Source organism: Vanessa tameamea, chromosome Z (assembly GCF_037043105.1).
Source record: "Vanessa tameamea isolate UH-Manoa-2023 chromosome Z, ilVanTame1 primary haplotype, whole genome shotgun sequence".
NCBI classification, from domain to species: Eukaryota; Metazoa; Arthropoda; class Insecta; order Lepidoptera; family Nymphalidae; genus Vanessa; species Vanessa tameamea.
In genome coordinates this window covers 10247295-10268009 of record NC_087341.1, presented here as the reverse complement: position 1 = coordinate 10268009, position 20715 = coordinate 10247295, and the positions used below count along the sequence as shown (strand labels likewise).

At 28.6% G+C, this 20715-nt stretch overlaps 2 protein-coding genes across 6 annotated transcripts in view; both read right to left on the bottom strand.

Moving 5' to 3' along the window:
• The window catches only part of LOC113403416 (medium-chain specific acyl-CoA dehydrogenase, mitochondrial), a 345704-nt gene that overhangs the window by 35823 nt on the left and 289166 nt on the right, over positions 1-20715 (bottom strand). The window contains exon 1 of one of the 5 annotated variants that reach the window (XM_064220367.1): positions 12095-12104. The exons of the other annotated variants lie outside the window; for them this stretch is intronic. The gene's annotated coding sequence lies outside the window, so the exon portion shown is untranslated. Of the gene's footprint in view, positions 1-12094; positions 12105-20715 lie in introns of those variants that run through there. 5 annotated transcript variants of the gene reach the window in all.
• LOC113402830 (proton-coupled amino acid transporter-like protein pathetic) lies at positions 419-19476 on the bottom strand. Its single transcript, XM_026643165.2, has 9 exons — positions 19309-19476; positions 7733-7775; positions 7207-7292; positions 6400-6480; positions 5211-5361; positions 4871-4992; positions 3861-3945; positions 2330-2817; positions 419-2155 (listed from the first exon to the last, which is right to left on the bottom strand). Exons 2-9 carry the CDS (start codon positions 7739-7741, stop codon positions 1744-1746), a joined length of 1434 nt encoding a protein of 477 aa, XP_026498950.1. The 5' UTR covers positions 7742-7775; positions 19309-19476; the 3' UTR covers positions 419-1743.

The window sequence follows — 20715 nt, the reverse complement described above, 5'->3', positions numbered from 1 at the left end:
ATTTATAAAAATAAAATGTAAAAAAGGCACGGGCAACTGTGAGCCCGTGGATGTTGTAAATTAAATTAAAATAAAAAGGGACAAGGGGCATAAGATCTAGCTCCCAAGGTTGGGGGCGCATTGGTATATCACATAAAAAATCATTTGATTCTTGTACTCTAAGCATATTCTTTCTTTTCAAACAGTACACGATTCCAAGTATTTGATGTGATAAAATCGGTGATTTGGTCAAAATGAACTATATAAACTATAAAACACTTCATAGCCTTGCTAAACATACAAAAAAGTCTTTGTATATTATTTATAACAGTGGACGTTTGAAAATATTTACCATTTTTAGGAAACTGATAATAAAATTAAGTATTCACATAGAGTTAGATTCAGAATTGTATAAGACAGCTTAGAAAATAAACAAACATTTCAAGTGGAACTGTTCTGTAATTGTAAAACAAATTATAAGAGCTACATTATAATGAAAGAAACAAAATGTATATGGTATAATTCAATACACATTAGCATATATATAGGAACTTTAATGGATATCATATAAATAACTAATACAAATACATGCTTAAAAAATTTTGTATACAATTTATGTGTATACGATAAAAACTAAATAAAATACCTCTGTAATAAGGCACCCAATGTTTGGACCCCGTTCGTAAACTTTCAGATTGTCATGAAGTATTTGATTAAAATGTAATCATTACTTTATTAGTTAAAATATATTAATCATTTAAAGGCATATAAAATTTATGAACGTTGCTATAATAATAACGTAGTTTTACTGTGGGTCGGACCCGCTTCATTCATACAAATAGAATTACATAGAATTGACTAATATATTTTTTTTAAACTAAGTGTAAAAATTAAAACTTATATAAACAATACATATGCGTGTAAAACATGTTTCATTCTTTAGTATTATGCAATTATAGATAGTTAAATATTCAAATAGTAATTCAATGGGTTGAGTAAAATACAAGGCCTCACTTGATATATTAAACGTTACTATACCACTAGCCGAGTTCGCTTTAATTTTAAGATATATCCTTCTTAATAGATTATGTTAAAAATTAAATGCAATGTAAACATATTTTTAAAATCTTGTTATTTTAAATATAATGAGTTGATTTGTTCAATAAAACTACCAACTATACCAAAATACCCATTTTAGGAAGTGATCAGTAAAGTATTTTAATTTTGCTTTGTCATCTTTTTGTACTAATGCTTTAATTACAATTTAGATTTTATTGACAAATTGATTATATGCAAATTATGTTTTAAAACATTCCTTTTGTCTCTCTTTTATATCTGACCTTTGATTTATACTCATTTGTATAATTTAAATTACATTTTGATCTAATTTGCATACACAAAGGCAAACCAAAATACACATAGCGTCCAAAGCCTATTTTTACAATCTTTCACACTCATACGGCCACTTGGGAATGCAATAGATTTTTTTAAATACTTTCAATACACACTTATTTAGACTGTTACGCGCGAGAAAGCTTTAATACTCTTATTAAAACACATGTTTCAACGCTGGAGAATGTTCTATTATGAGTAAAAAATATAATAGCACCACTTCGTAACAGCGCTGATACACTGTCGTTAAGAAAGCGTGTCATCGCAAAATTGGTCTAAAACACTTAAAATTAACTTAATGATTTGCTAAGCTTGACAACTAACTATCACACGTTAGTATAACATAAGACTTCCAGTCTCGTTCCCTCGTTCCTACGCGCTATAAACATTTATTATACTTATTATGGCGTCTTTGGTACCGAAAATAAGTGCAAATAGACCAAAAGTAAGAACAATTACATTTTTCCAAATAAGAAACTTGTAAGGTCCGAAACCGATATCCCAATATGTAATAATTTCGATGAATGCCGGAGCAATTAGCCCTAAAATGGAGAAACAGAACGCGCCGATGACACCCATGAAAGGCCCAATAGTTGGTACAGCTACTGCGAGTAATACACTAACTGTAACCATTATAGTACGAGTGATATAATCAGCGAGTTCAGGTCTTTTGGTAAACTTGTCCTTGATGCTGTTCCACATGATTTCAATGCAGACGAAGAATTGGAGACCAAATGTGCAGTAGACTGCAATGGCAATGGCTATTTTAACGATTTGAGCCAACCTGTAAAGAAAAAAACATTGTGTTGCAGTTTATTGCTTCCTTAGTTATAAAATAAAGATAATTTTATAATTTTTTAGATATCGAAATCGATATTTTAATCGAAAAAGACAAATTTTATATGCTTAACACCATTCTACCAGTTCCATAAACAAATAGTTAAATTGATATACGTACACTTCATAAATCTGTGGATCTCCTGGTTGAGGCTCTAAGTTCAGAGTAATGGAATCCTCAACGGCATCTCCGTAGCGCAGATATCCAAGGAATCCGAGGAGAATATAGACAAGAGTTACGCCTGACATTCCCTTATTAAGTACTCCACAAAAACCAAGCATAGAACGCGGTGTTTTCATTGAGTTTTCTAAAGGCATAACTACACCGATGGCTTCCATAGCAAATATCGTCAATGAGAAGAATTCCGGCCATTCACTTGGTGGTTTTACAGACTCAACCTTTTTAAAATCGAGTCCACCGGTTCCAACGAGGAAGTAGAATGTTATTCCGAGACCTAGACCCATGAACAGATTTGCTACCATCGAAACCGGTGCCAAGTACTTCAGATTTTTGATCCAAACCATGAAAATGAGAGGTACAAGAAGTATAATTATAAATATTCGTATTCCAAGGACTTCTTTTTGATCTTCCATGTAGTGGAGTACAACCTGTTACAACAAGAAATTATTGTCGTTAATAAGAGATTAATCTTGATCTTTTTTATACTTTTTTAATGAACATTTGAAGCCTCAATAGCTCGAAGGTTCGATTTAAATATATTGGGCTATTGTCGTACACACTCTTAAAACATGACGCTTAATAGAATAAATAAAAATATTAGTAATTAAAAAGGGCGATGGTGTTTAAGAAAAATATATAAGATTAAGATTTAATTTAGTGCTTCTCGTTATTCTCTTTATCTTATTTTCAGTTATTTTGTAAATTATATGAATCAAAATCACCTTCGAGCGTAAATGATTTTCAAAAATCACTATATATTAACTTACTAAGATATCGACAATGATTTATTTTATTTCCCGTCGTTAACGAATTTTTACTTAATAATAACACATAGGAATGTAACATAAAATCCTGTAACTGCTATATATAAGACGTAAGCGATGTGTTACTATGACTACTCTAGATTCAATTACTACCTATAGACTTATTTTTATTTATTTATTTATTTATTTATTTATTTATTTATTTATTTATTGGAAAAGTTACACCATCAACTTATCGCTAAACACTTAAAATTAATATCTGACGGGTAACATACAAAGTGATACGTCTTTAAAGGTGTAAACAACATTAATTAATTCAATATTACCAAATCTTTGATGTTTTTAACTAAAGTTATGTCATAACTAATACAAGGTTTAAAAAAAGATTCTGTTGAGTTCACTACAAATACTGAAGTTTGAAAACAGTGATTGTGAGTTATCGAAGACGTTCGATCTTGAGCAACATAAGATATTAATCTGGAAACTACGTAATTGTGGCATCAGAGTTGCCGCGCTAAATCTCCTTGTTTCTAACCTGAGCCATCGAATTAGGAGGGCTGGTTAAGTGAATGGATATTTAGGCTTTGATTTGGCTTAGGTTATTATGAATAATCTCCTATAATTCTTTTTCTTTTTCACTTTTCTTTATAACGGATATCGGTTCTCTATACGGTATATTTAATTAATCGAATTTTTTTATAGCTTACCTGCATTATATTTTTAGCAATGATGACTGTATACACAGAGCAAGTACCGAAGTACGTCAAAAACAGGCTTACGAGGATGAAGATTCTGTAAACAATTATAATTTATGTTTTATTGTTTTTGTTAGAAATTATAATTTTGAAGGCGTTCATTATGTTTATTAAATTTGATATGGAAAATAATAATTGATTAAGAATATAGTTCGAATAGAGTTAATAATTAATAGCTTAAATTAGTTAGTAGGGAAATTTTGCTAAGCGCATTAATAAATTGAACACGTTCATTTTTTTTATCTTTGTGGTGCCTGATAGCCAACGCATAAATAACATTCTTCCCAATGAGTGTTCCTGTAAGGCTGGGAGACAGATATATAAATATATTTGTATTTTTTCTTTCAAATCCTCCTTTATGATTATAATTGTTTTGTGCGAGTTACTTTTCAGAAGTCGGGTAAAAACTGACATCAGACAATTATAGAGAGAGGAACTGAATTTACTGACAATAATTATATTGTAACGACATCTAACCGAGGACAGCTCACAATTAATTATATGTCATGTAATACTTTTTATAAACAAGCTACTGGCCGGTAATTCCTCTTTTCGCCTTTAATTGTAGTTTGATGACTTAACACATATTCCAACAGATGTAATTCAACTCTTCAGCTAAGATGAAATTTTATTTTTTGATTCTTAAGGATAAATTTCTACTTACTTTTATATAATAGCTCATTCTTATGGCTAAACTATAACCATCCATAGAAAATGATGTTTTCTTAAATTTAATAAAATTAAAAATATACGTGCAGGTTGATTTTATCTTATTTACGCAATTAACATAGCGCTTAAATAAGATAAAGTTCCCGTTAGTCAATAAATTACTGAGTACAATTAAATAGTAGCAAGGTGGTATAAAATTATACAAAGTAGATAAGAATAAAACATATCTAAGATAAATTTCATTACATTGTATAAAGATATGTATGATATTGAGGAATAAACAATATAGCTACCTGAATGCATTTGCCCATTTTCTGAGTCCTACGGGCCCGTTATCGAGGGCTGCTTCTGCAACTTCTGGGAAGCTCATAGTCGATTTTCGCGTCTTCTTATAAAGAACGTGAGCGCATTTTATCTGAGGAGGTACAAATATCATTCATTAGTGACATTTAATAAAGATTAAAATGAAATTATTAAATTTATTATTTTAAATCATCAAAGTCGCATAGCTGGGTCGCTTACTTATTCGCAATGCAAATAAAAAATAAATAAAGTCGTTTCATGTAATTAAAATAAATATTAATATATTGGGCATGCAAATTGAATTAATCGCTAAGCAAATGTTTTACTTACGAGGACATATGAACAATGTGTGCAAACAACTGCGACCAAGATCGTAAAGAAGATGCCAGATATTAAGCCCGCGCATTTGAAAGCTTTAGGCATAGCAAGAATTCCCGTGCCTAGAGAAGCCTTCAACAAATGTGTCAGGGTGTCCATGTTTCTGTAATATAAAAATAAATATACAGTGAGTCCCTATTCACCAATTTTATTTACAAAATCATTTTCATCATTAAATATACAGTCGCATCATTTGTATATGAATGTATCTATGTGAATAATTGTACATATATTATTGTACGTAAATATAAGTTGTTTATATAAACGTGTGCGTAATAAACAATTGAATATAATAATTATTGCTTTGTGTATTTGCACACATGCTTAGCACGTTTGTTGTACGAGCTATGACGCAAGATATATAAATGTGTACGGCTGCTGGGTACAGTTAGAATGGTGTTGCCAAAAATATTTGAATCTATGTTTTTTTTTTCTTAGACGACTTACGACCGCTAGCTGTTGTATTTTCATATATTATTTTATTCATATTATATATATAAATGTAAAAATTACTATACATACGTTAAGTATTTTGCATTTCAAATCAGGAGTGGCCAATTAAAGTTCGGTAGCCATACAAAATCGCAATGAGCTGTCTACTACATGACATATTTTGCGAAAGAATCATATGATAATTTGTGATACTAATATTTATTATTATGTTTTATAAATCCGTTAGTAATAAATGATTTCATAGTTAGTCTATCGCGTCTAAATTGTTTACAAATTAAAATTTAAGTACATTACAAGCCTTTTTACCATCATATACACTATATTATATAAAGTCTTCGTACAGGGTTTATTTTTATTACATAATTCCTTATCAGTTTTGTGGACTCTATGAGGCGTCATTCTATTATTTATAACTTGATTTATACTAACTATAATATTGTTGTTTTATTAATAAATAAGTATTTAATTTTCAAATAACTTTGCATTAACCATATTCTTAAACATGTGTAATTTAACACTTTCATGTAAAATTTCGCAATAGAAAAAGATAAGTATGTATTCAAATTCGCTTTGCATCGCTTTGCTTTTTGTTTCATACAAATATTGTCTTCCACTAATCACGAACTTTCAATTAAGATATAAATAATATATTCATAAATGTAACGCAAATTCGTTAAAAAATACTTACGAAGTAGGATTTTCCAAGTTTCTTTCTGCGAAAGGATCAAAATCTCCGGATTCCGCATCTTTTTCTTTGGTTAAATTGTATCTGAAAATAAAGTATAAACAATACATTTATTAATATAAAGGAGCGAAATTGAACTAAATGTAACTTTTAAATACGTACATTATAATAAAAAAAAGTTTTTCGAACATCGAACAAAAATTGAGATGCTTATAAATCCTTCAAAAATAATTAAAAAAATATGAGTTTTAAAAACAAAAAGGTTCTAGTTGCTTAACATTTTCTTATTAACAAATAACAATCAACAACAGTAAAAAAACAATAGTCGTTTTGAAAACTTTTAGAATTGGAAGGGCTCCTTTTAAAAAAATCACGTCTGGGTGAAAATTAAATGATTAAGTAAGTACCTTTGTAAGGTATAAGCGAAATACAAACATAAATTCAAAAAAATAATTAGGTACGCAGTAGTATTGTAAAAAAAAATCTATTACTTAATATTGAAAATATCGATAGTAGATAGTAATGTAATACTTTTGTATTAATTTAAAACATTGATATTCAAATATATTTATATTTCACGACGTTGGCACGTTTGTAGATACTTTACACATAATAGGAATGAGGCCATACATTCGCGAGAAGCCAATAAAACTGTTAGGTAGCTGTGTCAGCAACAATTTTATACATAATTACTTACATAGTTAACCGTAAACAAAAACAAAATTCAAAAACATAGTAAACATAATTTGTAAAGAACATTTCCCTGATTGTCAGTTAAATTATATTTATAAACCTAAATGAAATACTTACGTCTTGGTGACTATCTGTTCCTTTTTTTCATCTTGAGGTAGAAAAGATTCCATCTCCTGTGGCGGAGGTAAACTCCCATTGGCTTCCTAGTAAAATACAATGTTTTGATATTAGTACGATCGATACATTTTTAAAATATGTGATACTATTTGAATTATTTTAATGATGAGTTTACTCGTTAGTAGATGTTGACCTAACCGCTGTACATATATATAAAAAAAAACTATGCTATCTACATGTTTGGGGTATCGAAAAATTTCTGAGATTTTTTAGGAAGTAAATTCGCATGATTGGTGTTTCTATATATTGAGAATACAATTTTGATAGAAAACCGAATTGAATAACTTTACTTAATGTTAGTTTCGAATTTTGAATAGCAGGAAAAAAAATCTTTTCACGAGAACATTGCACGGGCAATTGTATGATATAAATGAAAATTTACAATTCACAGGAGAAGGTAACACAAAAATATGTAATTGGAAATTACCCAATTTTAATAATTATAGTAATTAAAGTTAATACTTACGTTAACCATTTTGCTGCTTTTGTGTCAAGCCGTAAGAGAAGATCTGAAACAATTTAAAATAATTTAAATATAATAAAAATCGTGTATATTTATTATGTCATTATTATTATTAGATAACATTGAAAAATATGCGGTCGATTAGGATTTTTTTATTGTCACCTTTCCACATGGTCATGATTCCTGGTTAAAGTATTGCCATATTTAATTTATTATTGTGTGATTAAAATTTTTATTTTTTGTGTATGGTTTAGCAATTGATTTCAAATGTTTGATATATCTTATAGTTTAAACTAATCACACAAAAACAGAAATATTACTTAAGTACAGACAGATACGTAGAAATGTTGACTGTTTTAATGTTTATTTTGAAAATGTCTATGTATGTGTATACGAGTAATGTACATACATTCGCATTACTAATTTTCGACTCGTATACATCCCAATAACATAATATAATGACACTGACACAAGACCGGTTTCATTCGATACATACTTATATAATTAAATGTCTAGAACCTTTAGAATAACTTTATTTTATATCTTAATTTTATTATTATTTTATCCCATTTTCATTACTTCTTATTTAGTTTGTAGTTGGGACCTTGCATGTTGGTTGGGTAACATTTATTTAGTGTATGCTTGGAAGACGTTGATAATAAAGCAATTTAAACGAAAGGCTCAGTACGAATTACCGCGAAATGCTTTGGTTTCATGTTGAAACGCATATTTGAAATAATGGGAGTTTATTAAGATTTTTTTCGTGAATACTGTTCATTGTACTGTTCTCAAAAAAAAAAAACTTCGAATACTTATAAATAAAATAAACTTTTGTCAGAAGTGAATTCTCAAAATTACAATTGTGGTGTTTCAAGTTAGTCCTTTCGTGGAAATTGATAAAAGAGCAAAAGTACTTATAGCCTTAACAAAGATACTTTTGCTTTGTTTTATAAATATTCTTTTATTTGGAAACAATCATTTTTTTAGTTGTTAAGCTTGAGGGAGATTAATTCTGAAACCAGCATGTATATAAAATATAGGTATAACCTATACTATAGTCTAACGAAGTCTAAGCTCCCGAAAGGCGGTTAAAGAAAATGTAATATCAAAGATTATTTAAGCTTACCTGTGTTTTAGAAAAGTACCTCATAAAAACAAAATCTATATTTTATTTTTTACATTAATTTATTTTAATCTGTTGTTATTTTGTTATCAGCGTTAAAAATAAGGTAAATAGGTAAGTTACTTGTTCATCATCAGTTACGTTATTTTTTAATCTATGCTAAAATTATAAAATTGAAGAGTTACTTTGTTGACAATATTAATCGAGCACTTATAACAATATTAATGACATTATAAATTCCTGGCAGGTGCGCTGAGTATCATTTAATCTCAAATGTTGTTCCTTTTATTACTTTGAACATATATATTTAATTTTTTCATTGTGTTTCGGTGTTACTTAAAGTATTTTTATTTTCATCTGAAGCAGTGGGGTAAATCCAGGGAATCACCTGTGTTTTTAATTCGTACCTGTTTCTTTTTAATATTTTCAATAAATGAAAGAAATAGTCAGGAGGCGATCGTTTCATTCTTAAGGCTTGTTGTAATTAATAATTGTATAATGTTATCTGTTAATTAAATAATTTTATAAAGACGTTTAATAATTGATTGGCATAGATTTACATATACATAGCACGACATACAACATACTGACACATGATTGATGGATTGACACAAGATAAAGTGAGGATTAAAATAATAATTGAACTATGTACAAGTTTGTAGGCTCTCTCGATGAGCACAATATAGGATTGTGAAAAATCATTCAAAACCATCGCAAATATTTGTAAGGCTCATACTTAACATATCATTTGTTAAGTACAAAGTTTAAGTTGATTACTACCTGCGTTGAAAGTAACGACCTTGCTTATAAACGTTGTTTATAGAACTATTCACTCAAGAAGGTTCGCCCCTCCGCTTTAAATTATTGTCGACGTACATTATATAATTATTATGTATATAGTATGAGTGAGTGACGCTCGTGCTTAAAAGAGGTTTAAGTGTGCGTGAGAGTAAAAATAAGACAAAAAAATTAAGTAAAATATCAATTTGATATGGAGGCGCGGCCTTCGTTATTGAATAACTCTCTGTCAGTGATATATTTCTTTCTATCATCATTTATTTAAGTAATCACTCTCTTAATATACATATGTACACGTAAAGCCCGTGTGTCACTGCGATAAATTATTATCAAAGTGAAAATTTACATATCAGCGGTATAAAAATAAATAAAATTTGTTAAATTAAATTACTTTAGTATTTGTTTGTAAAAAAAAAATGCTGCTTACGAGATGACTATATCTTATAGCTATATTTAACATGTGTAAATAACATTTGCTGTAGTTATATAAATACGTATAATGTGCGATGTATTAGTGTTCAAAGACGGCTATGTTCTGATAATAACTAACACGTGGTAGTGTTAACCTCCGTTGACCGTTTGTTTTGTAATTCAACACATTTACGTGTTTGGATCGTCTACCGCGTACTAAGATTTCCGATGCTTTAAGAAATCTTTCTTTATACCCTTTATCGTTCATTATCAGTCCTAAAATTATACCACGTACTTCCACGATGTAAAATGTCAGTTTCTATGTATTATAAAAAATACTTTTCAACAATTTTAATAAAATACGACAAATAATATTGAAATTTTAAAACAAAAACAGTCGGACTCATTTCAAAGCGGTTGAAGGAATCTATCTGATTTTTAAAATGTAGGTGATAAACTGTACCTCATTTTTTATAACGCAAATACCGACCAAAAGTATTAAAGAAATAAATTTATTTTATATTTTAAAGAAATGAAGTTACTTTCTTGCAGTAAGGTTGTATAAGATTGTATAAAAAGTATCGAAACATGTTAGCAAAAATTCTTCTGCAAATTAGTTACTTAAATCAAATACTCGTGCAATAAAAATGATACATCAATTACAAATAAGAATATACAATTTATAATGTTTAATATTAGAATGATACAAATCGAAATGTAAATTAAATATGTAGGGACGTGTGTTAAAAAACATCTGCATAGATAGTACGGCGATTATCGTACTTATATTTATATAACGATACAGTATATGTAGGTATATACCTAAGTATCTATTTTAGTAATTATCATATGAACGCTTGTTTCCAATGCAGAATGCATGAAAGCATCGTCCATTTATTACTTCGCATTTCACATTTAACCTAGATACGTTTTTCTGCGAATTCGTCATATTACAAATAAATAATACCTACAAAAGCTGTCATTTATAAGTGACCACTTTTTATGACTGGTTGAAGCAAACTATATAGTTTCACCTATATAGCTATAATAGATGTTACGCTTCGACTAACAAATTCGTTTTTTTTTTTAAATATTTCTATTGTGTTGTTAAAATATTTCATTGATTTCTTATTCAACCAAAAGAGAAAAAAAACTAACTTTCGTTCACAGCTGTCAAGCTATGTGACAAATTCAATTACAAATTATAAACTTACATTTTTTTTTATTTGGTATATTTATTTATTTTTAATTTTATACTGTATAAAGAGGTTTCATATTAGGTCAACGATGATAAAATTTAATATGTACTCCGTCTGTGTTTTGCTAATTACGGTTAAACAATAAGCCGTTATAAACTAAATACATTAATGAGTGTTTATAATAACGTTTGTTTTTATCAGTTTTATCTAGTGTCATCATGCTGTTCATGGTGATAACACTGGATGGCGGTAGTCACAATCGCTTTAGAATAACCGTCAGACTCATTATTTGTACACTACACACATCAGAGGATATAAGAGTTCCGCCAATCTGCATGGGACATTGATACCAAAGTGAAGATTATTGTAGTCTCAAAACTTTGACAGTTGAATACCTTAATGTTTTAAATCACTGAAGTTTACATCGATAGCAAGCAAGATAAAAACGTTTACCTTTTTTTAAATATTTTTTATTTCAAATTAATAGACCTGATGATTGAACGTTTTTAGAGAAGTCACATGTTAGGAATTGTAGTTGGTAACAGAATACAAATAATTATTCATAATTTTATCCAAACAAATCATTCATTATTTTAGATCTTGTAATAATACCTAACAAAATTCAAAATGACAATTATATAAATAAACATAGTAAATGCCAATCAAAGGCAATTATAAACTCCATAAGAGAATACATTTTAAACTATTTCCTTATCATTTCGTAAATAATAGTTAAAATTTACTAATGACATGCAATTTAACAATAACAAATGTTCTCCGTCCTATCTTAAAATCTAGTCATCGTAATTAAAACGTCACTCCAAAATATGCTACAACAAACACAAAAACAGATGAATAATGTTTAAAAATATAGAACGCTGATAATTAATAGATTCAAGTGATTAACTTATTTAAATAAAAAAATTCTACCTACAATGATACTGTCAAATAATATCGAATTGCATGTTATGAATCGATCATTTGTGTTGCACCTTGTTTTTTTTCTAAAATGGAAAATTTTAATACTCCTTTTATGTGAATTTTATGTACATTACCTATTGTTAAATCGATTATTTTATACGTTTTGGAATTTGCGTATAGTCATACCGTTCGTTTCTATAATTTCAGTAAAAAGATTCTCAGTCATGAAATGGGACGAATGTGCCAACGAATTTTATAAGACACAATAAGACGTTGTTCTTAAAAAATGACCTTCAGTCGTCCAGCTCTTTTGTCATCATCACGACTGAATCCAAAGGGCGATCGATAAGAGTAGAAACATGGTATATAGATCGGTATTATTGTCACTTAGTAATAAATTAATTAAAGTTCCAACTTTCCTTTATAGATTTAGTCGGATTATTACATTTTTATCATTATGTCTCTTGTGACTCGCACTATCTTGGTATTATTGACTATCGAGAGGCGATATAATAAATTTTGTTTATAGATAAACTGCGTACTTTACAGATAGTCATTTATTTGGCGAAATAAATTAATTTTCCTTTTTTAGTTTATTCTGAACAACACCGATATTGAAAGAAGAGATTCGAGATAGGTGAATAAAAATCGTATCCATTAATGTAATTAAAATATTAATAAATTAACATATTAATAGGTCATTTAATAGAAACGTCTAAATAAATATCAAAGTAATATATAAAACCTAACATGATACTTTTTGCTATAATGTATGTTTATCAAATTTATAATTAAAAACTAGACACAAAATTAGTTGTTATTTTCGTAGCAGATTTTGTAGCTTTGAAGAAAATAACAATCTTAAAGATGTTTGTTAAATTATGATAATCAGTAACACAATAGTTACACATTACCAATAAATAAATACTATTAATATCATATTTTATGGTTTAGTCCATAATTAGTATATAATATTGTCCATAGTCCATAATATTTACTTTAAAATTAGATTCAGAAGCAACATTTGTAGAAAACGAATAGAAAAGCGTAGAAATTATATTATATGTAAATTAAAAGATTCTAAAGTAAATTCGGTCACATTTCTGACATAAATTCCTTTCTTATTTAAATCTGTATGTAAAGTTAAAAATATTTTTTATTAAGTTTGTATATTTTTAAATATGAATATTTAAATGCAAATAAAAAACCAAGAACTGAATAAATATTTATACCAAGCATTTTGTTAAGTAAAGGTGTTATAAGTAAGGCATATATTTTTACAACTTACATTATAATTATATTATAATACATTATTATTCACACAACGACTTATATAAGATACAATAAAATATATGTTTGGTAACATAAACGAGAATTATTTGCCGGGATCTTATGATTTGTATGATTAAATTAGTAATCAAATATACCAACCTTGGTATCTGTGTATAATTCGTGATACTTTTAATAAATCCTTTTTATATGTTACAGATAAACAATTTTCCGGTCAAAGTATTTTTAAAGACGCGATATAGCCATTTGATTTGATCTTTGCTGCTCTAGGCGTTTTGATATATACCGCGGTCCACTACACCCTGCTTCTCTTAAAATCAGATCCTTCATACGAGTATTATTTTTTCAAGGTTGTTATTTTGTACGTACAAATATTAAGTTTTGCCGATTCATTGAAGACAGATTCAAAGGTGGAACGACTAGATTGTCTTGTTCAAATACATTAGACAAACCCAGTTGACATGTTTAAAGTATTTTAAATAGTTTTTTTTTTTTCGCCAAAAGTACACTTGACCGGTAAGCGACGGACTGCAACATTTTATTAACGATAATTATTGCAGCACGATATAAAAGTTATACTTACATAAAATTTCATTTTACATTTCTATTATCACACAAATATTTTATGTTAAATTGTTATTTATTGTAAATTCAGATTAATAAAAATACGTGTATATATATATTCAACATATATATATGTCACTATACACATACATACTATGTTATTAACTGTTAACAGTTATCAGCACTTACGTTGTTTACTCAAAATCGCCTTGACTTGCGAGATTGTCATTGGCAGGGGTTTTGAAATAACATTTATCTAAATTAAAAATACTAATTAAAATGAAAATATTTATCTTGTTCAATATATACGTAGCTATATCTACATAAACGTAGTGATGTATAATTCCATAAATAATTAATATTATGTGGTTTACGCAATCGCACGTGGAGTTGGTATTAAATATAGAGTATCGTGTTGAAGTTCCCTTTGAGGAAAAATTAGTACTTTTTGAAAAAGACTCGAATTCGGATCAATGCTAAATGTATTTGAAACATATTTGGATTGTATTTGGCATTCATCACTTATTGTATTATTTGAAGTTAAAACAAATTGCATATAAAATTATATAAACATAAATATTACAACAGGTGATAAAAATCAACAGTGTGTAATTAGAATTCAAACAAATGTAAGTGTTACATATATTACAAGATGATTATAAAATATCATGTTTTGCTACTCAATGAAATACGATATACCTAGCTCAGAAATACTTGCAAGTTGCAACTACAATGGAATCAGTGTACACCCTTTTTTAGTGGTAATAATATACGCATATGTTATGTTACGGTCAGAAATCAGAAACCAGAGATTATATTCATTAAAAGTTTCTTATACGTAGCTCAGTATAAGATTTCGATACATCCAAGTACAGCGGTGATGTGCGCTTCGTTTTATAATTATAATTGTAAATCACGTCGAAAGGTTTACAGTATAAATTATAGCCCAAGTATTATTTGTATTACGTAATGCAATGTTGCTCAGGTACCTGTATATATGCATGTATTGATCTTTATCCTTGGTGAATAAACAGACGAATTTGAGATCTTATTACTATTCAGAATAAGGGTTTTAATAACCGACCAAAGTGCTTTATGAGTATCAGTGCTTATTTTTTTCTATCGAGTTTTAAATACGCTGGTTGTATATAAGAGGTAGATAATACATTGTAATATTAAATTGGAATTTATATGAGTAGAAACGGTCACTATGGTTAATCCTTTAACAACATTCAATGGGTCTAACTTATTACTTGTTGCTCATTGATTTTGAATATTAAGTGATATAAGTAAAGATGATATATTAGTTTATTGATTAGAGATTTTGTGACAACGTTAATAAATTATGAAATCATACTTTGGCGCTACGTTTACTTCGCGTAGCGCCAATTTTTAGTAAGCTTGCTTGTGTCTAAATACAACAGCGGCAAAGTATTATAAAAAGTTATGTACATTTTTAATTAGTCAATTGTTCTTATCGATCTACGAGTCCAATCATGTGTTGAATAGATATTTTTATTTCACTTAAGCGTGGTGACCTACATTCGTTTTAATTAGCTTACGACCGCAAGTTCAAATATATTTATTTAATATAGAAGCATTACACTACTCTCAGTTCCTTATATCCAGTTTATGTATTTTTAAAATTTGTAATACATGTACGAACTGGTCTGGTCAAGGTCGTTTAATGTCCAAGGTTTTCTGTAATATATACTTAGTATAAACTCACTAATCGTATAATAAGCTTTAGACGTAACCTTTTGTAGTACTATTCTGCACGTTAAGTACATATTAGTACAATATTGCTGTACAACTATTTTACGCTACAATAGTTTTAGTCAGTTTTATGACAGTTAAATCACCTCATAATATATCTTATCTATATGGGTATTTAGTTAGCAAATATTTATAAATTATTATCAAACTAATTCTAGAAACGTTTATTAACTCTTATTTAAATATTTATTTCTTTATTATGTTCGACTCGTTTCTTTAATGTTAAGTAATATATGAGTGACGTTACTGTATTGACGCCGTGACATTTTGTTTTAAAGTTATTATGATGTTTTAATTAATAATTTAAAATGAAATGTGTAGAATAAATCAGGTGACTTGAATGCACGTTTGTTAACGATTATGTAGGTCACTTTTAAAAGAGATTGCTGAAGCGACACTATATTTTTGGCTTGACATAAATTAGTTTTAGCAACCATCTACTCAAATATAATGATTGTACAATTTCATAAATAATACCTATAGTTAATACGATTTTGTTTCTGCGAAGTAGCAAAATCAATCAAATTGTGGAAGGCTTGTTTCAATTGGTGTTGTGAATGTTTAAACTGTCATTGTTTAAATATTTAAAAACTTTTTATAGAAACGTATTCATAGTATAAATATAAGTTATTTTAAGTTTATGGCTTATCATAATGTGTCTTAGAAATTAAAGTTAATAATATAATAAAGTGAGCTGTAATTTTAGCAACGTAATGACACGATCACGATGTACATATTTAATACTAAGTATTTGTGTAGCAGTCTACTGTCTCTATGTGAAGTCATATAGTGAGTTTTTTATTTTTATTTTCTATATATATAAATAGGTTGCGGTCTTTACTACTAACGCCTGACGTTTAACGTTTAAAGAAATATTAATATTATAACGTAAACATTGCAAATAAAGGAAACAATTCTCTTAATGTATATTCTATCATATCTATCAGTAAATTAATTATATTTATATAAAAATCAGTTCAATGCACTTATTACTGATAATATTGTGGCAATGAAATTATTATCGGTAAAATACAGAGTAGGTACCGCATTTTACAATCAAGCAATATCTATATACTTGGTTTAAAAAATTAATATTGACGTATATTTGTTATTGTTAAATAATACAAAATAATATTTACACTGCTGTTATCGGTATGCTAGTTTTTATCTCGGCTTTGGCGTGGAAATCAATAAACCAAGGAGTTTGATACAGTTCCATATGGTTGAGGTATCGTGGTGATTTTGTGCAAGATATTAAATTTCCACTTAACCTACAACATGTAGAAATACATCATTATGCGTAGGTACGTATGTTGCACACGTGTGTCGGAGCTGTTTGATTATACAAGCAATATGAATGTCGTCTATTTTTTTTCTAGCTTTGTCTGGATGGTTTTATGTACGTGGCTATACCTATTTTTTGTATAAAAAAAACTAAAAGTATACCTTTTCGGTTTCACCCATCGTACAGTACAGATAAATTACGATAAAGAACAAATAAAAACTACGGATTATGCATGTTTGCCTTAGTATTTTAATTACAGAAAACTATTTAATAAGTTGTACTTTAAAGGTGACAAAACTGCAGCAAAGTTTTTATTATAATTTGTTAAGATTGCATTCATTCGAATAATGAAAACAGAACAAGAATAGGTATATGATCTGTTAATTGACATTTATATAGGTATATTTAATTACAAATCGTTATTTTATATCTACACAATGTGTATGCAGCTATTATCGCGTTTTATTTAATCAGCTATAAAAGTCATAATAGTCACTTTTTCTTTGCCACACGTCAAAATCGCGATTTCAAGGTGCATGCAATCTATAATAAGGTATGAAATAAAAATCGCGGTACAGAAGCATAATTAACTAAAAATATTTTGAATAGCGACAGTTATTGTTAACTTATAATGACAATGTATAGACAAAACATTTAATAACATCTATATTCTTATGAACTGACCCAAATATGAGCCGCGTTAAATAATTAATATGTCCGCTAGTTATTAAGGCATTGATACCCGTAAACTGGCCTTGTTTCAGTTGCATTAAAAATATCGTTTTCTCGGTAATTGTTACCTCAAAACTGTAAATAGCTAATATTTATGTAAACAGAGGGTACCGCTTATTTTTTTCTATTACTCCTAGACGTTTTCAAATTTTTATGAAATGAAATTGCTATAAATAAAGATTACCGAGAAAAAAAGATAATAATGAAACTCAAATAAGGCCTCTATACGTATATCGACGCCTTAAGTGGATCAATGAAAGTAGTGTAATGTCGGTTAGTTAGTTTATAAGGTGTATTTACAATTTATGACGGACTGCCGACGGGCTGTGAATGTCATTGACCTCTACTATTGTTATTAACCTACTGCGATAGATTATAGTAACACTTTTTAATTTATCTGATAGTTTTAGTGGTATGAAATATATGTCATGTAACTTCAATAGAATTATGTTTCTAAATTATACTGTATCTATTTATAAATAAAAACCCCTTACTCTTGCTCCCTAACTTTAGTACTTATCTACAATTATTAACTTTATTTGTGTTAGCCTTATTTGGCGCCACACATACAACGAAGTGCAACTAGGTTAAACGAAGTCGCATGTGATGTAGGGTATTTGCGAAAACTCGCGCATACTTCTTGGTTTCCGTCAATTGTAGGTAAATAGATAGTTAAGGTTTTTAAGTCACTGGAACGTTTACAAAAGTTAAATGTAGTGCAACAAAACATTAAAATAATAATAACAATGAATCGTTGCAATATCAATATTGCATCTGTCTGAAATACTTAGTATAATTTTAATTCGAAAATAAATAAATAATTCAAATTTACATAGATACTGAATTTTATGTAATTACATATTATACTACCGATTCTTGTCAAATTCGATAACATATAAAACATTATGTTTTATTAAAACACTAATATATGTTATGACATTTATAATATATTTATACTATCATTATTTAGTAGACGAAGTATTTTTTTTTCACTTCAACTTTTCTCTGAATATTGAAATACAAAGTGAATTTCATTGAAGGCAATACGCACTCGTATATTATGTATACCGAGTTTCGCGGTACACATTTCTAAATATTAAGCTTTTGATAAATATCTCAGACAATGAGAAGATAGATAAGAAAAAAATAGGGCAAATTATATAGAGATTACATATTTTGTTTGACATTTACACGTAGGTATTGTGAGTTAAGGTTCAATTTAGGACAGCTGTTTAATTTTACTAGTTCGATATTTAATCATCTTTGCTGATCATTTTCTTTCTACTTACAATTTATTATCAATTAAAATGTAATAAAAAGTTTTACGTTTATAAACATTCTTCAGTAAGTACAAAAGCTCATTGAATATAACACCTCGACACCACGTCCATGCCTCGTAAGTAATATGTCAACACCGAACACGAGCGCATCGATCGAATTATTTTATTAAAAATACAAAATTACTGACAGAAACACTTACCTCACTTTTTATCGTCTCACCCAGCAGCTGATAACTGTGTAGTTTTGGAGTTTATAGGTTATAACGATGAACAATTCAACGAGCCACGTGTTTTAAAAATAGAGAGAAACACGCGACCAGCCAACGCGCTGGTTACGATCGGAATGAGCGATGGAAGCCAAAGCGAGCATAGATGCGAAACATGCAAGGCTCAAGCAAGTGCGACCGATTGTTGCGTCATAAAAGAAAGAGTAGGGAGTCGGCTCTGACACACAGCGCCTCGCGACGCGACTCTACATTGTGGATTTGTTGACATGCATCTTATACACACAGCTTTGAACTTGCGAAAATTTCTAGGATGACCAAAGCTGTAACATGTCTGATCTATTAAATTTTATAGAATGTAATTAAATTATCAAAAATGTATTTAAATCATTTTTCTCTTTATTTACTTTTTACGAAATCTTTTAATATTTTTCTTTTATGGTTACTTAGTCAAATATGAGTTATTTTCAATATTTTATTAAAATAAGTGTAACAAATTTAATTACAAATTACATTTGAACTTTAACCTTATGTATATTGTAAACTCTGCCGTAAAAAAGTATGAAGTAAGTATCAGTTAGCAAGAAACGCTACACTCGCATGTTGGCACAGTTTTAATAGGATCACTAAAATAGATCTAGTATTAGTCATTGTGTTTAATTTTAAACCGGTAAAAGATGTAGCCTTTATTATAACGTATGGTTTAAAACGAATTAAATAATCAACAGCTGATATTAAATTGATTCCGTTTTTATATCTAATATGTAAAATACATTTTTATCTTAGGAACGTGAAAAACAATTACGTAAAATGCAGATAAAGCAATTAAGTATGACGATTACGTGCGTAAAGTTTACAGATAAGCCACAGCGTGGGCAGTATTTACAAATTGGTAACTATTTGAAGGTCAGGGAATGTTCATTCTGCGCTATTGCATAGTCTATGGACGATGATGCAATAACATTCACATTTGCAAGTTCAAGCCGTTCGGTACGTACACTGGAATGGGGGATAAAGCTTAGGGGTTGAAAAATTAATTATTACAACGTCACCTCGGCGTACACCTCGGTTCACGGCGTGCACCTAAGTTCAACTTAAACATTTCTACCCGTAATGTTATACGATTTCAATAAAAAATTTACATGTTTCCGTTATCTGCATTGTGATTGTTTTTTGTTTTTATATAAGGTTAAGATTTATTAATAAAGCTATCTGGTAAATTAGTTAGGAATATATATCTTATTTATATATATATATTTTTTTATACTATACTTATAAATAATATGTTAAGTGATGATTGCAATTGATGAACATAACTAATTATACACTTAAATCAGTTTTGAGCACCGGTAAGATTCGTTAACTAGTCTTGTTGCTAATATT